This window comes from Gopherus flavomarginatus, chromosome 1, assembly GCF_025201925.1.
Source record: "Gopherus flavomarginatus isolate rGopFla2 chromosome 1, rGopFla2.mat.asm, whole genome shotgun sequence".
Taxonomy (NCBI): Eukaryota; Metazoa; Chordata; order Testudines; family Testudinidae; genus Gopherus; species Gopherus flavomarginatus.
The window spans coordinates 92,786,767-92,810,683 of record NC_066617.1 but is presented as its reverse complement, the minus strand read 5'-3'; the positions used below and the strand labels follow the sequence as shown (position 1 = coordinate 92,810,683).

General features: G+C 41.7%; 1 protein-coding gene across 8 annotated transcripts in view; it reads left to right on the top strand.

The window, feature by feature from the left end:
- Positions 1-875: 875 nt before the first annotated feature.
- AGBL3 (AGBL carboxypeptidase 3) overlaps positions 876-23,917 on the top strand; it is a 75,454-nt gene continuing 52,412 nt past the window's right edge. For 5 of the 8 annotated variants that reach the window (XM_050933672.1, XM_050933674.1, XM_050933673.1 and 2 more), the window contains exons 1-9: positions 2,684-3,159; positions 4,040-4,142; positions 7,473-7,533; positions 8,928-9,110; positions 14,794-14,901; positions 17,685-17,823; positions 18,537-19,319; positions 21,720-21,882; positions 22,700-22,826. In XM_050933672.1, coding sequence (XP_050789629.1) covers positions 4,056-4,142; positions 7,473-7,533; positions 8,928-9,110; positions 14,794-14,901; positions 17,685-17,823; positions 18,537-19,319; positions 21,720-21,882; positions 22,700-22,826 — 1,651 coding nt within the window. In that variant the 5' untranslated portion in view covers positions 2,684-3,159; positions 4,040-4,055. Of the gene's footprint in view, positions 928-2,683; positions 3,160-4,039; positions 4,143-7,472; positions 7,534-8,927; positions 9,111-14,793; positions 14,902-17,684; positions 17,824-18,536; positions 19,320-21,719; positions 21,883-22,699; positions 22,827-23,917 lie in introns of those variants that run through there. The other 3 variants (XM_050933671.1, XM_050933676.1, XM_050933675.1) reach the window with 3 other exon arrangements.

Below are 23,917 nucleotides of genomic sequence, written 5' to 3'. Positions count from 1 at the left end.
GAGTTTGTCCCTCATTGGTGCTTTGCCAGAGGGGAGGAAAGGGGATACAGAGGAGAGAGCCAAACACAGAATTGGGGGAGAGGGGTATCCAGCCCTATAGGAGGGTAAAGGACCCTGCTGCCCACTCAACATCTAGTCAGTTACAAAACAAGAGTTTAGGTCCTATCTCCCCACAGCTGCCTACACACACCTGCTCCTCCACACACTACCTTTTGTGTTACTGGAGCTGACCACTCCAAAACTGCAGCTTAAACAAACTGTGGCTGCAACTTTTGAACCAAAAAAAAATCACAGCTTTCTTACAGCCTTAACACTAGCTCTTATACAGCTCTCTTCTTCAGTAGATTTCAAAGCATTTTGTCTGTTGTATAGGCAGGCCATGCAACTGATTTTAAACTAACATGGTGTGCCCAACCTGCAGGCCATACAACTGATTTTAAACTAGCCTGGTGTGCCCAACCTACAGCCTATGAGCCATACGGGGCTCACCAGAGCATTTCATAAGGCCTGGGGCCTACTTCAACAAAATATACTTAACGGGCAATTCATCAGTTTTTTGTCATCGTGTTTACATCATTTTAGGTCACACAAGTGTGTAAATAAACAATACCTGTACGTAGAAAAAACCTAATTACATATGAAACAAGCTGAACTTAAAATATAAATCAATACAGGTGACTTTAAATCTTATTAAAATATGTAGAATCTGTTTGGCCCACACAAGGTTGTTCTTTGGCTACGTCTTCACTACCTGCCATATCGGCGGGTAGCAATCGATTGCTCGGGGATCGATATATCGTGTCTCATCTAGACGCGATATATCGATCCCCGAATGCACTTATATCAATTCCGGAACTCCACCAACCCCAACGGAGTTGCAGAGTCGACATGGGGAGCCGTGGATATCTATCCCGCTCCGTGAGGATGGTAATTCAATCTTAGATACTTCGACTTCAGCTATGTTATTCACGATTTTCCCCCGTAGTGTAGACCAGCTCTTAGTTTTGTGGCTCTCCTGTGTAACAAGGTTGGCCACCACTGAACTAGGCAGTCCTGCTTTTTAAGGCTTGTCCCATCTGTCACCGAGACAAAACTGGATGTGGTTTTGTCTGATATAAGGGGGAGATGACATTCTGAAGAGTGTGTCACTCCAACAGTATGACCTTGCACACATCACATCAGTACAGGAGGAGCAGCATGCTCTTCAAAAGTGCATCCCGTGTGGTCTGAAATCACATGCACCATGCAGGCAACGTCATACCAGTGAGGGCAAGCCCAGAGCATTCCCAGCCGTACTAAAATGTCCTATATTCCAGGAGTGCACAAGTGGCTACTCTTGGTCCATACCATTATCCCCACTTCACAGATCAGAACACTGAGGCTGAGAGAGGTCAAGTGACTTGTTCAAAGTCACCCAACAGGCTAATGGCCAAGCCAGAAACAGAACTCAAGTCTCCTGAATTCTAGTCCAACACTCTAGCCATTAGATCATGCTGCTTTGTGCACTGCCTCACCTAAATAATCTCAATTCCTCATGACCCTGAGACCTCAGCTCTAGAGAAACGAGGACAGTCTCTGATCACCCAAATGGAAACCTTAGTTAAAACATTTTAGTTGATTCTTTCGGGTTATATTTCAATACTAGTTTTTTAAATACTTAGTAACCAACTGGAATCACATGAAAATTTTGATCTAGGGTGATCAGCCCTCTGAGCTTGTTTCTGCAGCATTTGAATGATCAGTTTACAGGAAAATCACTATATCACTATTTGCAACTCTGCTTTTTCCACTGAAGAGCTATCTTCACTAATGCTCCCCCTCCCACCATCAATACCCATCACCGTAGCTGAACCGGAGGCCGTGCAGTGCGGTATCGGGAGATTTCCCAAGAATCTCAGCCTAGACTAGTGTCAAGAGTTCCCAACTCTTGCCTCGTAACGCTTCAGCTTCTGGAGTCTCCGGGATTACATGAGACTCCCCCCTTCTTGCTTTATAGAGGGAATCATTTAAAGCAAGTGTCTAGCCACAGCTGCGCAGAAGAAAGCTGCAAAACCCGAGGGCTCACAAGCCAGAAACACCCCAACTTTGTTCAGGTTTGCCAGTGGTAGGAACTGGAGGCAGCCTCACAAGCTGGGGGCTGACGGTAGCTCCCCCTCCAAGCTCGGGTTCCTTCCTATCAGGGCAGCTGCATGGGGGTGGGGTCCCTGGCACAGGGGGACGTTGCGGGCCAAGCGGTCCGCGAACAGACCCCGCTACAACCCAGGACTATTCACCCCGCTCGCCCCCGCCACGTGGGCTCTGCGCCTACACCGCGGGGCGGGGCTCGTCGCGGCGGAAGGGAGCGGGCAGAATTCTCGCGAGACTTGCGGGCAACTCGGTTGCTAAGGCAACCGGGTGGCAGCTCATGAGCGGGATTTCCGCCCCTTTGGGCTCCGCGCCTGGGTCCGGGGCGGGACGTGCCCAGAGGGGGCGGTGCTGGGGCGGTGCTGAGGTACGGTATACGCGGTTAGGGCACCGGAGCCTGTATTAGCATAGAGGGGGAGGGGGTGAGTGGGGGAGGGGTGTATGGGAGTGTTGGTGTGAGTGGGGGAGGGGTGTATGGGAGTGTTGGTGTGAGTGGGGGAGAGGTGAGGGACGGAGGGGTGAATGGGGAGGTTGGTGTGAGTGGGGGAGGGGTGTATGGCAGGCTATTGGTGTGAGTGTAAATTGGGGATGCTGTGGATGGTGTAGTGGAGGTAGAATGGGGCCTAGACAGGATGGGGTGGGACTTCCAGGAGAACGGCCCCCAGTCCCTGAGAGAGGGTCAGACGTCATATGGGAGAAGCCAGCCAGCGTCTGGCCAGCTGCTGAAGAAAGCCTGTGCCAGGGCATCTAAGGTGGACAGAGACTAAGAGGCACAAATTAAGCCTGCTTCCCCTCCATGAACTTCCTTGTCCCTGTTAACCTGCTGTGAGTTATGTAGAGAGAATATGAAAAACACACTTGCTTAGATACCCCTGGTGATCACTGGGACCCAAACTATTAATTTGTGCAGAACTTATTATTTCACTTTTGGAAGTTGAAGCTTCTAGCAGGAAGAAAACAAAATCCTTCCACGTGTAAACCATTAATCATCTTACTCGGCAGCAGAACACTGCTCCAGGACCTTCACTTCTGCTGGTAACTTTGCCAAACAGCAACCAAGTAAAATAGAGAAAATTGTTCTGTTTCATGCTGCTGTTCAGAACCCTGGGGGGCAACAGTGAAAATAACAAGAATTATGCCAGTTTAAACTGCTACTTTGCAAAAATCTGAATCTTTTCACAGGGAAAGAGAATCAAATAAACAGAGGCCTGGATTCCGAGCAGCAGCCAAGCTAAGTTCTGCTCTGTGCAGAGGCAAAGATGGCTGTGCATCACCTTTACCGTTTGCTCCAGTTTCTGGAAGCAATCAGACTGTTTGAGTCCCTGCCATAAGTCAGAGCAGCCTAGGTCTGCTTTGTTGCAGTGCCCCTCTTAGGACCAGCAGAACAGTTAGGTCACAGTATGCTGTGGCATATTTCCCTTCTACAACCACATCCCTTCCCTTTATCAAGGGGTCTGTGAGAAAAGTGCCCTAGAGAATTCTCTGGCATGGAAATCTGCTGATGCCTACATTCCAGTCCTACCCTCTTGCTTTATCTCCATTGCTATCACAGCAGGAGCTGTGCTGGTATTAGCAACATTGGGAACTGTTTAGAGAAAAGGTTAGTGTAAATACTATCCCAAATATCTTCCAGGATATCTAGTTATAATCCATTCCGGTCTCTTTTCAAAAGGGTTTCCTTTTATGGCAGCTTCTAGTGTTTGTTTTAATCTTTCCTTGAATGCAGCTAGTGATAGCATTTTGACTACCTCTCTGATGGCATAATACCTAATTGTTTGTCACTGTAAAGAAATATTTTCATAGAAGGCAGAGATTTCAGGAAGAATCCCACTCTTGCTGCCCTTTTATTTGTGTAGAAATCAGTTGTAGAAAAAGTGTAAAAAATGCCATTTTGAAATTGTAATGTATTTCACAGTCTGCAGAACAATTTAATGTTCACATTTCTGAAGATTATGTCAGAAGATTCAGACAAGGATAAGCAGCTGATAAATCGCATAATAAGTGATGAATACAATTCGGTATGTCTCCCTTTGTCCTTCATCCTTTTGTATGTATCTATTTATTTATTTAGAATGTACCCATCAGTATAATATGATTTGCTTTCTATGCAAACTTTATGACATCTGATTCCAGTTCCCCACTTTAAAGAGGCCCTGTAATCTGGAAACTTAGCCACTTTTTTAAAAAAAGAGTTAAAAATAATTTCAGGTACAACACCTTCCTCTGAGTTTCCCTGTCAGTTTGTGTGGGTTTATAACCACATTTTTCTATTTTTAAAATATTTTTCTCTCAACTATCTTGTTCAAACAGGGAAAAATTGTGAGTGCAACTGAGTATACACAGAGTGCTATCAGATGCACAAAGTAAAAATACAGTCCCCAGTCCTATAGCAAACTTCATGCAGGGATTGAGGTCTACACAGGGGTCTGATTGGTTTCTCAACTATTTTCCAATACAGCATTATTTTGTATTACGTCCAAACTGCGAAAATGTAGTGAAGTGATGTCATGGCATATCAATAAAACTGAGAGATGTATGTGATGATGCTGATGGTAATTGCTTCCTCTTCTCTTCATCTCTGAGGTAGCCCAGAGGTTTGTCTTTTCCCTCATACCTTATATTTTCCCATGCTTTTCTCAAACTTTTTCATAGGGTGGATTGAATCTTTGAGACATTGTCTCATGCACACCTCCTCTCACATTTGTGATTAACATCCCTGGGGCAACTACATCAGTTGCTTTTGTGGAAAAATAATATGAAAACACTGATGTAGTTTTAACTTATTTTAAAATGGCTTAGCAGCCAAAAACAAGAGAAGAGACAACACCAGGTAACTAGCCAACTCTCCACAGCTACCAACCATTGTTTTGTGGACCATTGTTGATCCATAGACCCTAGTTTTGAAACCACTCATTTAGCACAGCACTAGATGGAACCCACTTTGAGCTCACCACGGAGACTGTTCAGAACAGTATAGTTTTACATTGTTGAGTAATGTAAGACCCTTCCTCCACCCTACTCTCTATGGGGGTGGGGATTGTGAATTCACTCCTCCACAGTATTTCTAGCCCCACTGTCTGAGGAAGCATGGCAGAATCAAAGCAAGGACTCCCACATGCCAATACAGAGAACTAACTCTACTAGCAAAAAGAATGAGGAGTACTTGTGGCACCCCCTAGAGACTACCAAATTTATTTGAGCAAAAGGTTTTGTGGGCTAAAACCCACTTCATCGGATGCATGCAGACAGAAACTAACAAATTTATTTGAGCATAAGCTTTTGTGGGTTTTAACCCACGAAATGTTATGCTCAAATAAATTTGTTAGTCTCTAAGGTGCCACAAGTACTCCTCGTTCTTTTTGCTGATACAGACTAACACAGCTGCCACTCCATAACTCTACTAGGTTGCTGTTGGGTTAACCCAATAGTAATGATTTGGGACCAAGATGTTAAAATGACTACTAATTTTGAATGTCTCAATTTTCGGGTACCTAATTTGGGACACAGTAAAGGATCCTGATTTTTGAAAAGTGCTCAGCACCAATCATCTGATAATCAAGCCCTATAAGGTGTTTTCAGTTGGGCACCCAAAAATTGAAATGAACATTTAGTCATTTCTGAAAATCTTGTCGTCATATTTTTCTGTTCTAGGTAAATTCTCAGAAACCATGTATTGTTACTTTTTGATCCAAGCAGCTAGTCAAAGTTCGAGGTGTTGTAAGTTGTTCCAGTTGGGAGTAAAAATTGATGATAGTCTGGTATTTTCTTCGATGCAATCTTGTTTATTTGCAAGGTATGTGCAAAGTTCTGTGAAGGCAGGAGAAACCAAAACCAAAAGGAGTAGTTTCTGAGCTTCCAGGCCCAAGTTTCATTCTGCCAGCATCCCCACCTCAAAATCTTTTTTCTAGCCTTCTGCCAGGGCCGCAGGCTGATACTTGACTTTTTTGCTCTGCCTCTGAGTCTTTCTCAGTTTCTTGTCTGCACTCCAGCTTGTCTTTTTCACCACAGGGACACACATGCAATAGCCAGTGAGTGGCATACTTTGCCCACATGGTGCTAGTTTCTCTGCAAACGCCATTTTGTGTTGTTTTGGGTGTCACCTCTTATCTGTTCCTTACAGACAACTTAAATGAAGGGCATGTTCATACTTATTAATTCCAATGAGGTTTTATCTCAGTCCATAGCAGAGTTTAACTCAGCTCATAACTATTTAAAATATTAATGTAAATAGTGTCCACAAATGAATCAGAATTTCCTGCTGCAGTTGTGAAACAGTTTTGGAGTTAGAAATGTTCCATGGTATTTCAGGAAGGAAGGTGGCTTTTTTACATAAATGTGATATTAATGGTAGGGGGTGCCTTTCTGACAGTCCTAGAGACTAAGTACTGTATTAAGTGAAAATGTACAGGACGGGCAGCAGAAGCAGTTCATACTCCTTCATATTGCCTTGCCAGAGTGTTCCAACCTTGACCTGGCAAAATCACCTTTAGGGTCAAAACAGTAATTTGCTCTCCATGGTTCTTTTAAACTTTGGCCTCTCTACTGAAACTGGCAACAAAAATGCCAAGTGTGGAATTCGGAATTTTTGTGATATAGACACTTGTCAAACTCATTTTTCATAGACCTCTGAACAGCCATTAATAACAACAACTTTCAGTTACTTCTGCTATAACTGTGACTTCAGATTGGTTAACAAAGAGAGAAGAATAAATATCCCTTTACCAATCCTCTGAGCCTTCTAGTCAGGGCCGGCTCCAGGCACCAACTCAGCAAGCAGGTGCTTGTGGCAGCCACTCCGGAGAGGGGCCAGAGGTCCAGGTATTCGGCGACAATACAGCGGAGGGTCCCTCACTCCCACTCAGAGTGAAGGACCTCCCGCTGAATTGCTGCAGATTGCAATCACGGCTTTTTTTTCTTTTTTTTTTTTTTGCGCTGCTTGGGGCGGCAAAACCCCTGGAGCCAGCCCTATTTCTAGTCTCCTATAGTTTATCTGGCCGGTTGGAGTTGACATCTGCTCTGTTCAGATTTCTTGCAAAATATGTTCAGTCATGCTCATTTGTCAAGGTAATTGGCCAAAAGGAAGCCAATCAATTATGCAGAGAGTGGTCAGGTCCTCATATTTGCAATGCTTGTTGAAACTCATTCCCTTAGTGGCACGTCCTTCTCTCTGCCACCATTGAAATGTTTACATTATGATATACTGTCTTCATAATAATAATGAACAAGTGAGTAATCTCACTGTTGAAAATCACTTATCCTTCTAGAACATGTACCAGAACGGACACTATTGCTGCTTCCTTTTGGTTAAATAGAAATAAGAGGAGCCTATCCTGTTGTCTTATTTTTAGGATGAAGATCCCTTTAACTCATTTGTGGCAGAAGATCTTGAGCAGTGTGCATTTTTCACAGGTTAGAACCCCTCCATTTATTTCTATACACTTTCACTGCAAGGTCACAAGGGAGGATAAGAAGCTATGTTAGTGCTCATGCGAGTGAAAAAAGAGCCAAGTGTAGTCTGAGCAAAAGCTATATATGCTTCCTCACACAGTTGTTCAGCTAATGCACCTCAGTCATAATGTGCTGCATTCCTTTGATCAGAAACTATTGTTCTTACCAAATTGTGTGGTGGCTTCAGGATGTGAACATTTATCCACTAGGAGTGAAAATGAGACAGCTAAACTAATTTCTTTTCTACATGCTCTAGATGTAATCTAGATTTGAACCCAGGTCCCCAGAGATGAAAAGGCATTACCCCAGTCTCTATTTGTTGCGCTGACACAAAGCAGACCCAGAGAAAGTAGTAAGCAAGAACAAACTGAACACTTTGAAAGGATAAAATTCCCTCCAGGGGTGCAACAAGAGAGGGGCCCATGAGCCCAGGACCTAATTCACCCTTGGCACAGGCATTACAACAAAGTCCTATGAAATTCGTCGTCAAACTGCCATTTCTCCTTCCAGAGTGGGCCCAGAAGTGGAAGAGATGGAGGAGGCAGCATGAGGAGATGGCAGCCTTGTTTTCTGGGTCTGTGGCATCCTGGAGGTGCTTATGGCCCTGCACTGGCCAGCTGTTGACAGCTTCATTCTCTGCTTCTTCCCTGGGTCCAAGTCTCGGACCCAGGTGAGAGAGACCAGCCAGAACTCCTCATCCACCTCCCTTCCCACCCCCAGACCCAGCTTCCCATTTCCTAGAGCCCTGAATGCCATCTCCTCATGCTATTTCGTCCACCTCTTCTGGGCCCTCTCCAGAAGGAGAGATGGCGACTTAGTGAGGACATACATGTGCCATGCGGCAATATGAGGTGAGGAACCCCATATACAGATGTGAACTTCTCAGAATGTGACCTCTGTTACTTGGCCGGTGATCTTACCTGAGCCCCGCTCCTTAGGAAAATTCTGGTTGTGCCCCTGTTCCCCCTGCATTCAACACCCCTAACAATTATAACTAAGAGACTTGCTCCAGATTACATGAAACAAATCCTTTCTAACTTTGTTAAAAGCTACTAATACAGATCTACAAAGACTCAAATGAAAGACCCTGCTTGAAATATTTATCCTATTTATTACTTATAGCAGAGTACTTGGTGTATTTTGTGATAGATATAATTCACTGTCCATTTAACTCAGCTTTTTAAATTCAGGGTGATTTATAGCGTGCAGCAGTGATCCTTTTTTCAGTGGGATGACAGTAAATTCATGAAACCATTCTGGTGTACTGGAGTATCCATTAGTTTCAGACCAATTGGCTTTGAATACTGTCACTTGAAGGACTGAAGAGACTAGTGTATTTTTTCATTTTCACATAGATTCCATTTGTGATCAGCTTTTCCCATGGACAAAACAGATTGTCTTGTCATATGACTCTGGGAGATGGGTACCCCGGCTTCGTGAGCCTCGCAATCTTTATGGCATATCCCCTGCAGGTCACCTGAGCTTAATACGTTGGCCACACCAATGTGAGGTCATCAGGGACAGAATTGAGCACATTGGTAAGTCCTAAATATTGGTCATTAATAACACTAATACTTAACTCTTCATAATTTTTACAAATTAATCTTTGTCAAAGCTAATGGGATACTATTAAGAACTTTCCTTGCCAGTCCCTGTGCTTTATTGATAAAATTCACTGTGGTTTGGAAGCAATCATGTGGAGATCATGTGCTTTTCTGAGGTGAGATTGAACTGTTGATGGCCCTGATTCTGTTCCCCTTAGAGTCAGTGATCAAACTCCTGCTGACTTGAGTAGTATAGCATTAGGTTGCCATCACCCACTTAGTAGGGACACACTTGTCAAAATTGAGCATATAAATAAAATTCTATTTTTGAAAACAGTCATTCAGAGAATCTAGTGTTGTAATAACTGTGTTCGTCCCAGAATACTAGAGTGACAAGGTGGTTGAGGTATCTTTTATTGGGCCTGTCAAGGTCTCTTTCCCACTTTGAACTTTAGCGTCCAGAAAGTGGGGACCTGCATGTCCCTTTTAAGCTTAATTTCTAGCTTAGATTTGATAGCTCTGCCACCAACCAGAGCTTTAGTGTCTGGTGCACTCCTTGTCCCCCCAAAACCTTCCCTGGGGAGACCAAGACCCAAACCCTCTGGGTCTTAAAACAAGGGGAAATAAACCTTCCCCCCTACCTTTCACCTCCCAGACTTTCCCCTCCCTGGGTTACCCTGAGAGAGACTATGATTCAAACTCCTTGAATCTTAAAGCAGAGAGGAAATTCACCTTCCCCCCCCTTCTCTCCCCGTCCCAGACTCTCCCTGAGAGAGAGACACTGATCCCAACTCCTTGGATCCTAACACAGAGAGAAATTAACTTTCCCGCCTCCTTCTCCCTCCCATACTTTTCCTGAGAAGTACATTGATCCAGACTCCTTGGATCCTAAAACAGAGAGGAATTAAGCTTTTCCTGCCCCTTCTCTCCTTTCCCCCACCAATCCCTGGTGAGTTCAGACCTACTCCCCTTGGGTCTTACACAAGAATAAAAAAAGCAATCAGGTTCTTAAAAGAAAAGCTTTTAATTAAAGAAAGAGAAAGTAAAAATTATCTCTGTAAAGTTAAGATGGAAAAATGTTTACAGGGTCTCAGCTTCACCTAGACCAGAGGGACTCCCCCTCCCAGCCCAAGTATAAGTTACAGCAAACAGAGGTGAAATATCCTTCCAGCAAAATACACATTTGCAAATAAAGAAAACAAACATAAATCTAATCCGCTTTGTATCTGTTACTTACTATCTTGAATCTGAGAGACTGTTCAGTAAGATTGGAGAAATCTGGTTACATGTCTGGCTTCTCTTAATCCCAAGAGAGAACAAAGAACAGAACAAAACAGCACAAAACAAAGACTTCCCTCCACCAAGATTTGAAAGTATCTTGTCACCCGATTGGTCCTTTGGTCAGGTGTCAGCCAGGTTCACTGAGCTTGTTAACCCTTTACAGGTAAAAGAGACATTAACCCTTAACTATCTGTTTATGACAGGGCCAACTTCTGTTGGTGAGAGAGACAAGCTTTTGGACTTTCAGAGAGATGAAGAAGAGCTCCTTGTAAGCTCAAAAGTTGTCTCTCTCACCAACAAGAAGTTGGTCCAATAAAAGATAATACCTCACCATCTTGTCTCTGTTATGCAGAGAATGTGTCATTTCACATGTACAAACAACTGTATTATAAAAATGTAATTATCAAATTGCTGTTCATGTGGATTTTAATATAATCAGCATCTGTCTTGACACCTAAGATCAGCCTTGAGTAAGTCTGTTCAGGGAGAACAAAAAGCACACCAGAAAATGAAATGAGTTGGGTGCCACTGGGGATGTTGAGAGAATGGAGTCTTCTCTTTGTACAGAGTGCTTACAAGAGAACATGTGGTCTAATATCTAGAACAAAGGAAAGTGTCGGAATTTCATTCTTGCCCCTAGACTTGGTTCTGTGGGTCAGAGTTAAAGGAGACCAGCAAAAGATATTTTACAAATTAGATTTATGCCTTATTTTACTTTTTTATGCTAGATTAAATTCTGGAAGTTTGTGTGTGTGTGTGTGTGTGTGTGTGTGTGTGTGTGTGTAAGAAAAATCAAGTCTGATCTTCCTTGGGTCAACTAAAGATGTTCTTGGGGATCCCATGATTGTATATTTTGAGCCTTCACAATTTAATTGAAGGGATGAGGATGTCCACTCTTTAACAAAAGCTATGTTTCTCCCAAGCACTCGTTAGAAATTAGAGATAAATAGGTGTCAAAACCAAACAAAAAGTAATGTTTTAAACAAAATTATTAAAAATATTTTCCCAGTTTTCATTCTTTTATCTCTAGTGATGTTATAACTTCACTAGTTTTTCAGCCATGACCAGAACTCAGATTCATCTGGTAAATGGTGGAAGAATGTGATACAGCATGGTACAGCACCTTTTTCATGCTGCCTGCTTGTTTTCCAGAATCATAAACTTTAATTTAAAAAGCAAAAGTAAGTCTCTAACTGTTTTGAGGCTAACTGATTCAATTAAATCTGCCTACATTTGCAGAATTGAAAACAATAATTCCAAGAGGCATGACCCATTCATCTCAATGGGTGCTAACTCAGATGCCCAAAGATAGTACTTTAAATGTCAACATTGTTAACTTGCTGCTCATCAAAATATGTATAAAAGGAGAGGGAATATCATATTATGAAGAGCTGCACAATACTGTGAATAGCAGTTTATTCTGGCACCGGTAGCAAGTGGCCTCAGAAGAGTACTGCCATATTTTCCTGTCCCTAATCAAGAAGGAGCCAAATCCAAAGAGCCTTACAGATACCACAGAAAGTTAGCTGAACTCATACCAGGGGGAATCAAGCTCAAAATATCAGCAGGGCATCACCTAAAGGAAGCCAAATAGAATCATGGTTGTATTTGGACCTCACTGAGAGGAAGCTGAGCCAAGGAGTTCAGACAGCATGCGTGGTCATAGTTTGAACATCTGCACAATCAGATGTGAGTGATGGGTGGGTCTTATTTTGTGATCAGAGCTTGGAAGAGTACCACTACCTTTCCTCTTCCCTGTCTCCCTCCCATCTGACCCCTGGTCACAACAGCATCTTCCAGTGGATATACATTTCTAATGTAAAAAACAAGCAAGAAGAAAACGTACTTATTAATTTTTTATATAAAAAATCTTCCAGGTCATAAGAATATAAGAATGGCCATACTGACTTGGATCAATGGTCCATCTAGCCCAGTATCCTGTCTTCCCACAGTGACCAGTGCCAGATGCTTCAGAAGACATAAACAAAATAGGGCTATTATAGGGTGATCAGTCTCTTGTTGTCCACTCCCAATTTCTGGCAGTCAGAGATTTAGGGACACCTGTAGTATAAGGTTGCGTCCTTGACTGTCTTGGCTAATAGCCATCGATGGACCTTTCCTCCATGAACTTATCTAATTCTTCCTTGAACGCAGTTATACTTTTGGCCTTCACAACTTCCCCTGGCAACAAGTTCCATAGGCTGGTTGTGCATTGTGTGAAGAAGTTCTTCCTTATGTATGTTTTAAACCTGCTACATATTTATTTCATTGGGTGACATGATTCATGTGCTGTGTGAAGAGGTAAATAACACTTCCATATTCACTTTTGCCACACCATTCTTGATTTCATGGACCTCTATCATATCCCCTCTCAGTTGTCTCCTTTCTAAGCTGAAAAATCCTAGTCTTTTTATCTTTCTTCATATGGAAGTTGTTCTATATTGCTAATCATTTTTATTGCCCTTCTCTGTTCTTTTTCCAATTATAATATATCTTTTTGAAACAGGGCGACCAGAACTACACATTGTATTTAAGGTGTAAGCGTATCAGGGATTTATATAGTGGTATTATGATATTTTCTGTCTTATTGTCTGTTCCTTTCCTAATGATTCCTAACATTCTGTTAGAGTTTTTGACTGGTGCTGCTAGAGTTTTTGACTGGTGCTGCACATTACCTAACAAATCATGGTCATCTGTGATTCTGATCATTCTGTTCTTTATTATTGTTTCAACCAGTTTGCCTGGTACTGAAGTTAAGCTTACTGGCCTGTAATTGCCAAATTTGCCTCTGGAGCCTTTTCTAAAAATTGGTGTTACATTAGCTATCCACCAGTCATCTGGTACAGACGCTAATTTAAGCAATAGAGTACATACCACGGTTAATAGTTCTGCAGTTTCATATTTGAGTCCCTTCAGAACTCTTGGCTGAATACCATCTTATCCTCATGACTATTAGTGTCTAATTTATCAGTTTGTTCCAAAATCTCCTCTTTTGACATGTCAATCTGAGACAGTTCCTCAGATGTGTAATCTAAAAAGAATGTCTCAGGAAAGCTTATACCCAAATAAATTTGTTAGTCTCTAAGATGTCACAAGTACTCCTCGTTCTTTTTGCTGATACAGACTAGCACGGCTACAACTCTGAAATCAGGTGTAGAAAACTCCCTCACATCCTCTGCAGTTAAGACTGATGCAAATAATTTATTTAGCTTCTGCAGAACAGTCTTTTTTTTCTTGAGTGTTCATTCGGCTCCTGGATTGTCCAATGGACACACTGATACTTTGTCAGGCTTCCTGCTTCTGATGTAATTAAAAAAAATTGCTGTTAGTTTTTGTGGTTTTAGACAGTTGCTGTTCAGATTCTTTCTTGACCTGCCTAATTATACCTTCACACTTGGCTTGCCAAAGTTTATGCTCTTTTCTATTTTCCTCACTAGGTTTAGACTTTCAATTTTAAAAAGATGCCTTTTTTCCTTTAACTGCCTCTTTACACTGTTGTTTAGCGATGGTGGCCCTTTTTCTGGCCCTCTTACTTATTTGTTGTTGTTAATAATTTGGTCCCCTGTATACATCATAAAGGAGGAATAAAGGGCACAAGGCCACTTTTTTCCCCCTTTGCAGATCATTTTTTCAGGCATGTTGGCAAGGCAGAAGTTAACATTGTAAATAGGGATTTCAGCTTTCAGGGCTGTCTGTCTAATACCTCTCACGGATAGTATGTTAAAAATAAAAATAAAATAAAAATAAACATTCTTAACCATGGTAATAATGTAGCACTGTGCCACATCAGTGGATTTCTACCAGAGACATGAAATTTTGCAACCTGGTTTTCATTCACAAGATCAGATTAATGGTGATGGCATACAGTCATGAGTCACAAGATAGATTTCTGTACTATTTGTTCTCTGCAACCAGTACTGTTCTCTGTAGCCTGAACTGAGTGCTCAATTCTCATTTCAGTTACACCACTGTAAATCAAGCATAATTCCACTAAAGCCAATAGAGTAGAAAGCCTTTAGCCACTAGAAAGCATATTTTACTTTTATTTGCTTGTAACCATTTTGGCTGTTGGTGTCTGGGCTCTGAGCCACAGCAGCAGAACATTTAAGGCACCCCCGGTTACAGGGGGTCTGAATTGCACCCCAAAACATGACATCCACTCAGATAATGTTTTTAAAGGCAAATTATCAAGGTAAAGAATGAGCTGATAAAACCCTTTTATAAACCTAAGAAAAACTCTTATGTTCCAAAAGTCATGATTCACTTATTCCTATCACAAACCATTTTGAAGTTGCTGGCTGGCAGGCAGGGAGAAGATTCAAGGAGCAGCTTTTAGAGCCTTCATTTGTGGTGGACACCCTTTGTAGTTTAGCTCTCTCTGTCTCTTCTTTCTCAGACTGGATTCCCCGTGAGCCAGAGCCACTGTACCAACCAACAGGTCTGGAGCTCGAGCCACTGTACCAATACCCCAGAGAGGGGACGGTGGTTTATTTAGCAGATGAAGGTGGGAGCACATTCTGAAATGTTATTTCAAGGTGCATGTAATTTTGGCTCCCATTTTGATTGACTGGGTTTCTTTTATTTTTTGGGGGCCTGATTCATAGCCAATTTAAAATCATAGGAGAGACTCCTATTGACTTAATGAGTTTTGGATAAGTTCCTGTATCTGAAGATATAGAAATAAATTAGAGCTCTCTCCCCATCCATGGATTCTGCTTATGTTATTAATAAGGATACGATTTAATCACAGAGATCAGGGAACTCACAGATTCTGTAACTTTACCGGACTTCCATGACTTTGGCTTCAGCTGTCAGCGGTGGAGGTGGAGCCAGGGCTGTGCATCCTGGACCCATGGCTATAGCTGGAGCAGGGGCTGTGCGCCCTCCTCGGAGCTGCAGTAAGATCCGTGGCTGTGCTTTTCCAATCCGCTGCTTCAGCCGGGGCTGCACACCCTCTCCTCTCGCGGCTTCAGCCGGGGCTGTGTGCCTGCCCTCCCAGCCCCAATTCCTTCAGCTGAAGCTGGGGCTATGCACCACCCCCTCTGTCCCCTGCTGCTGTAGCCAGAGCTGGTGCTGTGTGCCCACCCCTTGTGGCTTCGGCTGGGGGCAGAGCCACTGCTGTGTGCCAGGGCTGTGCCCCCTCATAGCAGTGGGGCAGGGGCTGTCAGTTCCCCCCATTTAGATCCAGGTGTCATTCCTTCCCCTGCGGCCCTTTCTCCCCTGCCATATTATTTGTAAAAGTCACGGACAGGTCAGGGCTTCTGTGAATTTTTGTTTATTGCCCATGACCTGTCTGTGACTTTTACTTAAAAGAACCGAGACAAAATCTTAACCTTTGTTATTAACAACCTTAAAAGTGCTGTTCAGGCAGTTTCTGAACATCAGTGGGAAATAGCCTGAAACTAGTTTGTTAATTAATCTCTCTCTAGTGATGTTTTCATAATATTTGAGCAAAGAGAGTATGAAAGTTTAAAAATGATTTTCTTCCATAATTGCAGGGATAAAACTGGAGGTACATGTTGGCAAGAGACTCAGTATCTTCTTTGCAACTTATCACTTATACTATGACCTTGTCAACTCTCTTAAGTTAAACAGAGTCAGATTGGGGGACTATTTAACTACAGATCTCTAAGGGAATAGCTAATTGCTGCTGGCAGTGGTACTTTTGATTCATTTGATGTTACTCTGTTTTCTGATTCTCTTCTGAACCACAATAGTGTTAGGGGAGCTCTGTTGCTGAAAGCACCTTCTTTTGGATGTTATGTGAAACCAAGATCTCAACCAGTTATAGTCATTAACCCCTGAATTCTTTATTGCTGCATACAAACCATGTTGCAAAAAGTGTATGGGTCTTGGGGATTAAGTTGTTAATGACCCATGGCACCTTTCACAAGAGATGGGTGTTTTAATCCTACTGTCCTGGCCAAATACCCACTTGGATAATTACATTCTGCTTAATTAAAATTCCACCTACAGTTTGGAAATTGTATTTATCATTTCTTGCCTCACTCACCTAGTGTTCTGTGTGCATTTCAGTCTGGACAGAGCAGTGTTTGAGCAGTGAATGAAGCAATATTGTTTATATATTTTGTATATCAGTCTATGTCTGTAATGTGCGTTGGGATGACAGGCCTTATTTAAATGTAAGGTCTTTATAATGATTAATGGATTTTTGTGCATAGCTCCCAGTAACAATAATAGAAGTAGGGGGCAAGTGTTATAAAACTCTAAATGTGTATAGCACTTTCCATCAAGGGAAGTCTCAAGGTGCTTTTTATTGTATAGGAACCACTTAATTTAGACTCAAGTTCTGAACACTTCAGCATGTGCTTTACATTAAGGTCAATGGATATGAAACATATGCTTAAGTGCTTTGCTGCATCAGGATCTTAGGATTTCAATACACACAGTCATCTCTTGGTTGCATATGGTAACTATTCTTTTGCCAGAAACAGTGCACAATAGGTTTTAGGAGGGGAACCGAAGAATAAGTAGTGAGATGGATTGATACAGGGGTTTAAAATGTTAGACTCGTAAAAGATTAGGGTTGGAAGAGACCTCAGGAGGTCGTCCACTCCAACCCCCTGCTCAAAGCAGGACCAACACCAACTAAGTCACCCCAGCCAGGGCTTTGTCAAGCCAGGCCTTAAAAACCTCTAAGGATGGAGATTCCACCATCTCCGTACGTAACCTAATCCATTGCTAATATGTTGTTATAGCATGGATCATAACTTAATAGAAAAATTGTCTCATGGACCTCACTCCTTCAAGTCATGATAGCACAGACCATCTCCTTTCTAGTTCATGATTGTATAACATCCTTATGGCAACTACAGCAATTGCATACATAGAAAGTAATAATGGAAACATTTTAGTTTCTTTTAATCTGATTTAGCAGCTGCAATAAAGGAGGCAAATTAAAAGTATGTGAACAGTAAGTTCTCCCATCGGTGATCACAGTTTGGGAACTGGTGGGTTAATGTGTTAGCTTGTCACTTATAAACAAGATAAATTCAATACAGAGACTATTTATAAGTAAAAAGGGAGCTTTACAGTAATAGCAACAAATATTAATCATATAAGTTTTCAAAGCATAATGGTGATGTTTTAGCCATGTGGTGGATTGAAAAGCATTGGGAAGGAGTAGCTAAAACTTTGCATGACTTTTTTGAGAATTTACCCTAGATATGCCCTGAAAATCAAGTGTGTAATTCCTGTAAACAGTTTTAGGCATTGCTGGAAATCATTAACAACTGAATAATATGTATGTTCTGCTCCTTTCACTAGCTAACGAGGAATCCTGTTTTATGTATTCTCGAGTAGGAGGTAGCTACCCCTCAAAGCAGGTCATCGCTCAAGATTGGGACAACACTTTGAACTTTGAAGCACGTTTTGAGAGTGGGAATCTGCAAAAGGTGGTCAAAGTGTAGGTTTATGATCTTTTCCTCTTTGATGAGGTAGCATAGACACCAGCTGCAGTCAAATACGCCTTTGTAAATACCCTGGGTGATGTTGGGGCCTGCACCCTGAATTACACTAACAGAATAAACCCTAAGAATATTTTCATGTGGACTTCAAATGGAACAATCTCATAACTGTTCCATGGCATTAAATATTATCTATAGGTGAAATTCACTTCTGTACAAAGGGTCTGGGCAAGGACTATGTACTACTGGTGTTGCAATGAAGCCTCAAAATGGTGATGTAGGCCCTCAGCACAGCTATAAATTTCACCCTACATGCACAAATTCATACGCATACATTCACACTTTTTTTTTAGAGATGACAATATTTTTTTATTTAGTTGAGTGAGTTTTTTTGCACAAGACCTTTTTTTAATGAGCCTTGGTTTGGTCACACATTTTAATTATTTTAAGTAAGCACTAAAGGCATGTGGTGGTTAGATTACTGATGCATTCCATCTAGTCTGACATCCTGACCCTAGCAGCAACATATGCTTTGATTGTTTATATGAAAGTAGAAATCCCCCCACACTTGCTCCTGGCTAATTGTACAGTGTTTTATTGTGATGTTGGAAGAATTCCTTCTCCATCCCACAGTCCCCAGCATGATTTGAGTCTGTAATGAATTTCTGTGGTAACCAGTGTTAAAAATGCTTGTCCTCTTTCTGTACATCAGTAGTGAATTCGAGTACCAGCTGACACTGCGCACTGACCTCTACACAAACAGGCACACCCAATGGTACTACTTCCGAGTAACCAACACTCAGGCAGGGATGCCTTATCGTTTCACCATTGTCAATTTCACCAAGCCCACCAGCCTGTACAACCACGGTATGCGTCCACTGTTGTACTCAGAAGTGGATGCGAAGATCCACCGAGTTGGCTGGCAAAGAACAGGAGATGAAATCAAGTATTACAAAAACAACCTTGGCCAAGATGGGCATCAGTATTTCTCACTCACTTGGACATTCCAGTTCCCACATGATCGAGACACCTGCTACTTTGCCCATTGCTATCCTTACACTTATTCCAACCTGCAGGACTACCTGGCAGCCATCTCTAGAGATCCAGTGAAGTCAACGTTTTGCAAGATCCGCATCTTGTGCCATTCACTAGCAAGAAACATAGTGTATGTTTTAACCATCACCAGCCCCTCAGAAAGTGGCAAGGAGGCAAAGCATAAGGCAGCTGTGATTTTGACTGCAAGGGTGCACCCAGGCGAAACAAACAGCTCCTGGATAATGAAGGGCTTTCTGGATTACATTCTGGGTAACTCAGGCGATGCTCGGTTGCTCCGTGACACTTTTGTCTTCAAAGTGGTACCAATGTTGAACCCAGATGGTGTGATTGTGGGAAATTATCGCTGCTCCTTAGTAGGTCAGGACTTAAATCGTAATTACAAATCAGACCTGAAGGAATCTTTTCCTTCTGTTTGGTACACCCGGAACATGATCAGAAGGTAACATCATCTCTCCTCTCTTCAGAACAAAAAAAAACCTTTGTATTCGTAGTGTCTGTTATTTAGTATAACCACTGTTTGCACTATATTTGCCTTATTTTTATTGCCTCTCATCTCATTTTTAACCCATTCCGTTTGTATTATTTGTGTAAATTCTAAAAAGCATGAGTTTTTATTGTAGTTTACAATGTTCTTCTGTTGCACAGCACCCTGTAATATCGCTTTAATACAGGGAATGGAAAAGATATCTTGGGTAGTGAAGGAGAATTTTTCAGGAACCATCAACCCCAGAACAGAAAGTGATTTTTTTTCATAGTCCTTCTCTTCAGTGCCCCCCACCAAGATTTACAGATGAAGGCCCTAATTCTGCTCCCATTTGTATTCAGTGGGAAAATATCTGCCAACTTCATTGGTGCAGGCAGGACCGGCTCCAGGCACCAGTTTAGCAAGCAGGTACTTGGGGCGGCCACTCTGGAGAGGGGTGGCACGTCCAGGTATTCGGCGGCAATTCGGCGGAAGTTCCCTCACTCCCACTAGGAGCGAAGGACCTCCCGCTGAATTGGTGCAGATTGCATTGCGATTGCGACTTTTTTTGGCTGCTTGGGGCGGCAAAACCCCTGGAGCCGGCCTTGGGTGCAAGACAGTGTCCTAAAGTGGGCCAAGTCCAGAGTGGATCCCAACCTTGTATTTGACTACTAGTCCTATCAGGTTTACTATATATTTCAGTATAAATGTGTTTGGTTTTTAATGCTTCACTTCCTTATGCAGTGCAGACATCTAGTCATCTGGTTATACATATAACTTCATACCCAGAGTCACCATTCAGGTTTGGCTTATGTAACTGAGTTTTTCTAATGACTTTAGCTTTGAAAGAGCTCTGTCAGTGCTTGTGAAGCTAATACTTAACCTACAATGTCATTTACAGTATGTTTTGATTCTCACGTACATGTTTAATCATAAGTACTTTCCCTTTGTGCCTCTGTGTTCTTCAAACAAAAATCCTTCTGTCTAACTTATCACCTTTCCATTAGAAAAATATTCAAAAAAGTTCAAATTCAAACACTGGTTTTTGCTTATTTCCATTTTGGCCTGTCTAATACTCACTCTTTCAAGAGTTTCTGATTACTCTGGGGAAGGACTTTGGAGCCTGCTAGAGAACGAAAATGACTGTTCTCCCATAGGAGACAACTTTTTTAGATTTGAGAGAGGACAAAAGTTTTTATGATAGATGGATACAGGCTAGTCTTTTGTAAAGTTGTGTAGCAGAAAAACCCTCTCTTCACCCTGCATCCCAGTTTTACAATTTAAAGGCAACTGGTATAGCAAAATAGAAAAATAAATACATTTAGAAAAATCTGCTGAAATGCCCCAAATATCCAGACTCACATTTAGCACATTATCAGTTAAAAAAGGCTAATCCTTTTTTCCCCTTTCTTTCTTGATCCATCATGAATTGCCAACTCCTGTGCAGAGTGATGGCCCAGCATGAACGATTCTAGTGATATCACATCACCTGCATGAAATCCTACTGGAACTGCCTTTTTGGAGATGTGTTAAATCCCATTTTTTTTTCCAAAACTTGTGCAGTTTTAAAAGTTCCTTTTAAAAAATTATAGACAAAATGCAGCATATTCAAAAACTTGCAATACTGCAAAAAGCTAATACTTGAAACTGATACTACTTTCACCCTGAGTGGGGAAAGGGCTATCTGCTACACAGTTCTGTGCTATATATTTGTAGTGTGTTATAAGTCTCAAGATTGTGCCTTGTGTATGATGTGGCATACAAGAAGGAACATAAAAGTAGCATTCTGGGGCAATACTTCAAATTGTTTTAATGTACACCTGAAGTGGCAGAAGATCATTCCTATTGAGGGTTGATAGGACTGGAGGGGAAATTTGCCAGAGTGAATGTATTTGGGAAGGGAAATGTGGAGATGGAAGGGAAGACCCAGATAATAGTTGTTGAAGAAAGGAAGATCAAGGGAATGAGATATAAAAAGGAATAGAGTACAGTTACCCACATTTTAAAAAAAATGACTCCCACTTTTTGGACTCATGAAGAATGATTGATCCATTACAATTGTTTTAATAAAATGAACACAAAGTTCTGAAGCAAGCCTTGGATCCTGTTGTTACTAAGCCATGGCACACTTTTGGGGCTTGATCTTGCAAGGTGCTGAGCTATTTGGCGCTGATCTATCAAAGCATCTAAGTGCATACTTAATTCTAAGCACTTGAGTAATCCTGTTGAAATCAATGAGATTACTCATATACTTAAAGCTAAGCATATGTTTATGTATTTAATTATTCCTATGAAGATTGCTGCAACCCATCAGCCCTGGCTGATGCAGAAAAAAAAAGCATTTATAGTAAAATATTGTTTCCTCTCTTGTTACAGAGTGATGGAGGAGCGTGACATTCTCCTGTATTGTGATCTTCATGGTCATAGCAGAAAAGAGAATGTCTTCATGTATGGCTGTGATGGTGGGGAGCAAGCAGAGATGCCATGCTTGCACCAACGCATCTTTCCTCTCATGATGAGCAAGAACTGCCCAGATAAGGTAAGCAAGTTGCTAACTTGAAATAGTCCTTTCCTATACTAAATGAAACCTGTGTAAGCCAATCTGATTTACTAAAATGTCAGTCAGTTGGAAACAAATTTATTTATAAAGGTACTAAGCATTACAAGATTGTGCTTTTATTGATAAAAATGACTTCTGATTGGCTAAAACACACAACAGATCCATTCTCTAAACCAATAGGGATTCAGCAATTCAATAATAGCACAACACACAAACTATCACACTAGATTTATCACTGTAGCATTTGAGTCTAATTCTGTTTTCTTCAGAAAACAATGAGGAGGTGATCCAAAGCTCCATGTGGTCCAGGATACCAAATTATTGTTTTGTTCACCCATGACAGAAGAGCTATTCAGACTTTTACTAAACATGTATCTCACACCATCTTAGTATTAAAAACAGAAATGGAGGCTTTGGGGGGCTGGTCCAGCAGTCTGGTACTAGTTCAACTAAGAGGGATAGTATGAACAGCAGTATTAAAAGGTGTTACATGTGTAATGATTACAAATCCTTATTAAAGTAAAACAAACTGGTATAATCAAAGTCGGATTCTCATTCCACCCACCGCTCTATTGTATCTAAATATTGAAAGACTGCCATGCATCATATGTGATGCAATACTTATGTACTGCAGGGTGAAAGAAGGATGGATTGAACCTGTAACTATTTTCCTACTTGGGCTTGAAAGTTTTACACATTAGTGAAGTTAAGAAAAAACTGCTATCTTCATGTCTCCTTTAGTGGGAAAGGGTGCTCCTTAAAAGACAGGGAACTGACCCTACATCCTTCTTTTAAGTTTTCATTCCCAGACTGCAATTTCAAAGTACAGAAAAGCAAAGAAGGGACAGGTCGAGTAGTGATGTGGAAGATGGGCATCCGCAACAGCTATACTTTGGAAGCCACTTTTTGTGGATCTAAGCTAGGTAAGTCCTTTTTATTCGAGGGAGATTGTAGGGGTCATCAAACAAAATCTAGTTTTGATTGTTTTTACAGCTGCAGTAGTGATCTGTGATGGTTTTAGCTACCATCCTCAAAGAATCCTGTTTAACACAGATAAAGGACAAATTCTATAAAGTTAGAGTGAGCATTTTAATACAGGGTATGCATAAATTAACTTCAGGTCACAGTTCTTACAGACATGTACTGGAAACCAATACGTAATTAATTAGTGGGCCTGCCTACCAAATTAAATGGAATTGCTAGAAATAGATATACCAGAAACAATTGTACAAAGGAGTGGAGAGATTCCTTATTAAGGATACGTGGTGAGAGGCAAGGAGAAATGTTATTAGTCGCAAGCTGGTTTTGTTGAATGTAATGTCATATATAATTCCATCCCTGTGAGACACTCAGAATGGGGACCCTGTCTACACTGGCAAAACATGGATTTAGAATTTTCTGTAAGTGGAACTCCATCAGTAATAGCGATAGGGAAGTTTTAGTGTGGACATGTCTACCGCATTCTTACGCTGTCTGGACAAGAGCTTCCACCACTGTTGCACCAGTAGGGAAGTACAGGTCAAATTTTTCTTAGTGTAGAAAAGGCCATCGTGGCCAGGGCCAGATTAACCTTTTGTGGGCCCCGGTGCCAAACATATTTGAGGGCCCCTATGTAGTCACTGTGGGCTCTGAGTTGGGCCTGGTATGGTAGTGCCATTGGTGCCATAGTATACTCGGTACTGAATCTCAGAGACATTTTTCATTTTAATCACATACCTCTACATGACTATATGAATTGCCGTACACAGCTCCCTCAGCCCCCAGTTTTTCTTATTGAACTGTACACTCATGTGGGTTTACCAGTGTCTACTGTGAGTAGAATTTTCATAGTGATCAAGGAAACTCCCCACAGATTTATCTCCTTCCTCATTCAGACCTTCTATAGCCATGTCTCCAGTACCACCCTATGTCACCAGTCACTGCATGTGGTCCTAGTCTCAGCTAAGAGTTCTAAAGCCAGCAGATACCTGATCAATTCTGACAAATCCCTCCCTCAGCACCCATCCTGCCATTT